This window comes from Propithecus coquereli, unplaced genomic scaffold (genome assembly GCF_000956105.1).
Source record: "Propithecus coquereli isolate 6110/MARCELLA unplaced genomic scaffold, Pcoq_1.0 Scaffold529, whole genome shotgun sequence".
NCBI classification, from domain to species: Eukaryota; Metazoa; Chordata; class Mammalia; order Primates; family Indriidae; genus Propithecus; species Propithecus coquereli.
Window position 1 is genome coordinate 1,053,796 of NW_012151163.1, and position 4,174 is coordinate 1,057,969.

At 43.6% G+C, this 4,174-nt stretch overlaps 1 protein-coding gene across 1 annotated transcript in view; it reads right to left on the reverse strand.

The window, feature by feature from the left end:
• Positions 1-1,797: 1,797 nt before the first annotated feature.
• The window catches only part of RNASEH1 (ribonuclease H1), a 9,980-nt gene continuing 7,603 nt past the window's right edge, over positions 1,798-4,174 (reverse strand). The window contains exons 6-8 of the mRNA XM_012656945.1: positions 3,798-3,882; positions 3,113-3,237; positions 1,798-2,174 (exon numbers count right to left, since the gene is read on the reverse strand). Of these exons, the coding sequence (XP_012512399.1) occupies positions 2,079-2,174; positions 3,113-3,237; positions 3,798-3,882 (306 nt within the window). The 3' untranslated portion in view covers positions 1,798-2,078. The remainder of the gene's footprint in view (positions 2,175-3,112; positions 3,238-3,797; positions 3,883-4,174) is intronic.

Consider the following 4,174-nt stretch of genomic DNA (forward strand, 5'->3'; position numbering starts at 1 on the left):
AGTCAACTCTCATAACAAGGAGCTGAGCCTGGGCCAATCGCAGGCCAAAGGTTGCCAAAACGTGTTCAATTAAGGCAAATGCTGGAAGGCGGTCAATCAGGCTGCTTCTGCGTCTTTGCTGTTTCTTTGGCCACAAACCCAGCCTGCACGTCTTTCGGGGGAGCATTCCGCACAGCTTTCGTCCTGAGCGCACCACCTGGTTTGTGGAACTTTTTTGTGCTCAATGAAACGCTGTTAAAGTTAACTTGTTTAAGGTTTTTCTTTTAACACAGGTCTGAAGCAGATGTACAAGATGGGCCTAGAGCACATGCCAGGCTGCAAGGCGGCCATCACTGGCTGTGTGCGTGGTCTGTGCGAGTCTGTGTGCGTGCGCGTGTACACACACATCAAAAGAATCCAGGAGCCAACCTGAAGAGACTCCCTCTCACTGAGCAAAGAAGCTACAATTTGAGTTAAAAATAGATAAAAATAGAAATGGATTAGAACCCATCAAATATGCTTAACTCCATGAGTTCTTAATATATAAGGTATAAATAAAAAACTTTAAATGCTTATATTCTAAGGATGACAGAGAACTAACTCATTATCTTGAAAACTCAGTATTGTATGTAAGAGCAAAGGATCAAACACTTATGCTGTCCTTCCTCTATGAACTGCACCACTGGGTAACCAGTTATGTAGAGAAACATGGCTTAGAAAACCACTCTGGCCAACAAATGCAAGCAAAATGGTACCATTAGAATATCGCCATTTTGCAACTCACAAATAACTAATGGCTCTTGGTCTGAGTATCAGTAGCTGTCAACACCGAAAGAATCCTGGATAAAAGCATCTAACCCCTCTCTCTTGCCAAAGGTATCAAACCTGAGTCTGGTCAAGCCTCTGGGTCCAGCTGCAGGGAACGCTGAACTGCACCACGAGAACGTGATCAGCAAAATCCAAACTGTGGCAAGTAACAGGACAAATGGCCCAGGTTCTTCAACAGATGAACTACAGGGAAGACAGTGAGATGCAGGGGAACTGCCAATTAAGAGAGACTTAAGACATGTCAAGTTAAAAAAAAAAAAAGTGGACAAGACTAAACTGCCATCAAGAAATGCAAGGAAGTCACTCAGCTGTACACTTAAAAATGGTAAGATGGTAAATTTTATATATATATATATAAAACCTCAATAAAAATAAATGGAAAAGAAATGCAAGGAAGTCATTTCTATAAAACTCAGAATTACTTTCGGAGGGGGTGGGGTGTTATAGGGGGGCACCTGGAGCACCTGGCAAAGGGTGGCCTCCCACCAAGGCGGTGGATACAAGGGTATTCCCCTCACAATAATCGTTCAATAAGCTACATACTTGTGTCATTTCCTATATGTTTTTATTTATGATTAAAAGGTCTGAAACTAAATAATTATGTCAAACACTTTTTTAAAACCTGCACAGTATTTTTAACAAAAAAAGCCAAAGAAATTTTTGCAAGATTTACTTATGCATCTTGGTCTTTAAAAGTCTTAACTCCCCCTTCAGAGTGGACTCGTAGCCAGGGTGGCCTGTGTGCAGTCTTTGAAACCTACACGTAAGTGCCCAGCAAGCAGGCAAGCGGGCTGAGACTCAGCTCACGCCGTCCCTGCTGGGCTGCCTGCCCTGACCCTGGCTGCATCCTTCTCTAACGTGCACACAGGCACAAGTCACTGTACAAGCAGGAGACTCAATGCTGCAAACTGGAAGATAAATGAACACTTTTAGAATGCGTCTAGACTTCCTGTCTGTATCTTTTAGTCAATGTTTTATTGATTCCTTATCAAAACCAAAGCCGTGACATTTGGGGCCAGACTGCAATAAAACAAGCAAGAACAGTATCGATAAACGTAAAGCTGAAATCTCACACAATTCTCAAATCTCAAAGATGTTCAATTTATTATACAGGTAACCACTTCACATCACAGAAAGGCCCCGTGCCTCCCCGGTTCGGTGTGAGAGCCAGGTCTGCCCGTGTGCTGCAACGGTCCAGCCTGCGGTCTTCTCTTCCGTGCAAGGACAGGTAGCGACACAGCCACTGGCCCAAGTTTCCTCAAGTACCAAAGTCACTTCGCTCCATCTTCAGATCGCTTAGCTCCTTCTCTTGCTAACCTATCAGCTTCTTCATTGCCTACAAATCCTGCGTGACCAGGAACATGCATCTGTTAAAACAAATAAATTTTTCCCCTTTATTTTTCCTAATTTTTACACAAGCAACATAGGACTATATTCTCATTGCAAAAAAAACTGAACCATTCAGAGCAGACTGAGCAGTCCCGCTCTCCTCTGCAGCTCCCCTTCCCCAACAGGATTCCGAACAGCACGACACATGTTCTCAAAGCATTTATGCAATGATGTATTTACAAAAATTCCATTGTTTTTCTACAAATTAGATTTTACTGTTCGCATTGCTTTTTTTCCCCACTTAGCAATGGAACTTGGCAAGCTCTCCAGACAAAACACATGTGTGTACAGATGGGTGGATGTATATATATACAACACACACTTTACTCTCTTTAAATGCTGTTGAAAAGAATGGATGCACTTATTTAACTATTGTTTCCATTTACGCTGCTGAAATTTACATGTCAGGTTACCAAACTGTTACCAGTGGTCCTGGGAAGGCACACAAGGTGGGGTCGAGACCATGGTTGCAGTTTATCTTGCTTTGTATTGCTTGAAAAAAACTTTTTAATAAAAATGATTTATTATTTTTAGAAGTTTCCATTTTGTAATAAAAGTTGTGTTACTAAGGCTTTATCACAGAACCTTATGATAGTTTTATTTAACATTATGGCTCATTCCAAACACACTAACAGGCTGACTCACAGCTCCCTTTACTAGTGACGAGGTACGTCTGGGAGAGGCATCACCACGCAACTAAGACTACGGAGCATCCCTCAGATCATACTGCCCGCGTAGTCTACACCCAGTAACACTTTCCTTACAATAGTGCTACTCATACGGTCATCAAAAAAATCAAGTGTGTTTTAATATATGGTAATAATTCCATGGAAACTGTGGTATCATTAATCACTTCTGTAAACCATCAATCGCTAGTAAGTCTGCACTATCTGGTCACAACGGCCGTGACACTCACCCACTGAATGTCCATACCCTGGGCGAGCTTCTCCAGCGCCACGAAGTCCTCTTTGTTGATCACCTCCTTCCCAGTACTCGTCTTCCACCCGTTCTTCTTCCAGCCTTGAACCCAGTTAGTCATACCTACAGGGACGCACGTGCACTGCAGAGTCACTCTCGAGTGTCCCGGCCTTTTCACCTCCCCAGTCTGACCCCTCACAACTGCTCCCACTTGTATCTGAAGTCGCTGTCCTGGACTCTTCACTTCCTCGGTTGGCCTTCGTTGCTCTGGCCTTCGGCACAGCCTGAAATCCCCAAGACTCTTCCCTTTCCTAGCTTGCATTCAACCTACAGCTCTCAGCTTAAGATGTCACTTCCTCCAGGAAGCCTTCCCCAGCTCATAACCACCCTCCCATGCGCTCCTACACACGGCATCACATTTAGTCTAGAAGTGCCACGAGAGCAGAGGCACACCCACTCGTGACCGCATCTCCAGTACCCAACGGAGAAATAAGCACGTGGGAAACACGGGAGCAGCAGAACTGAGACTCCAAAATCCTTTTCTTTGCACCTGACCAGCCAAACGTCATCCCCATTACCATGTGGGACCTGCGCTGTTACAGCACCTCCTACTGGGGAAAGAAATACCCGTTTCCCTTCGTAGTCACCAGAAAAACACCAAGAAATAAAACGTGAAAACTTACCATTTATAGTAAACATACTGTCCGTATACAAAACCAGTTTACTGATGTTTTGAGCCTTTGCTTGTTCAATGGCTTTGCAGGCTGCCTTGAAAAAACAAGTTGATAGTCATGCTACAGAAAATGTTCAACTTTGACATTACTGATGCTCAAAATTATTCAAAATTGAAAAATCCACCCTCTTTGCACCCTTCCTTTCGCTCTTTTCCTGCTGTGACGGTGGGTCTGGTCGTCATCTGTGGCGAATGTACCACACGCTGTAAACCTGTGTCTTGCTCTTGCCCTGTAATCCTATCTTTCTCTCCTCAGTAAACCTCATTTTCATGCCTGCCTTAAAAAAAGAAAAATCCCTTTTTTCTGTACTGTGATTACATTCTCTA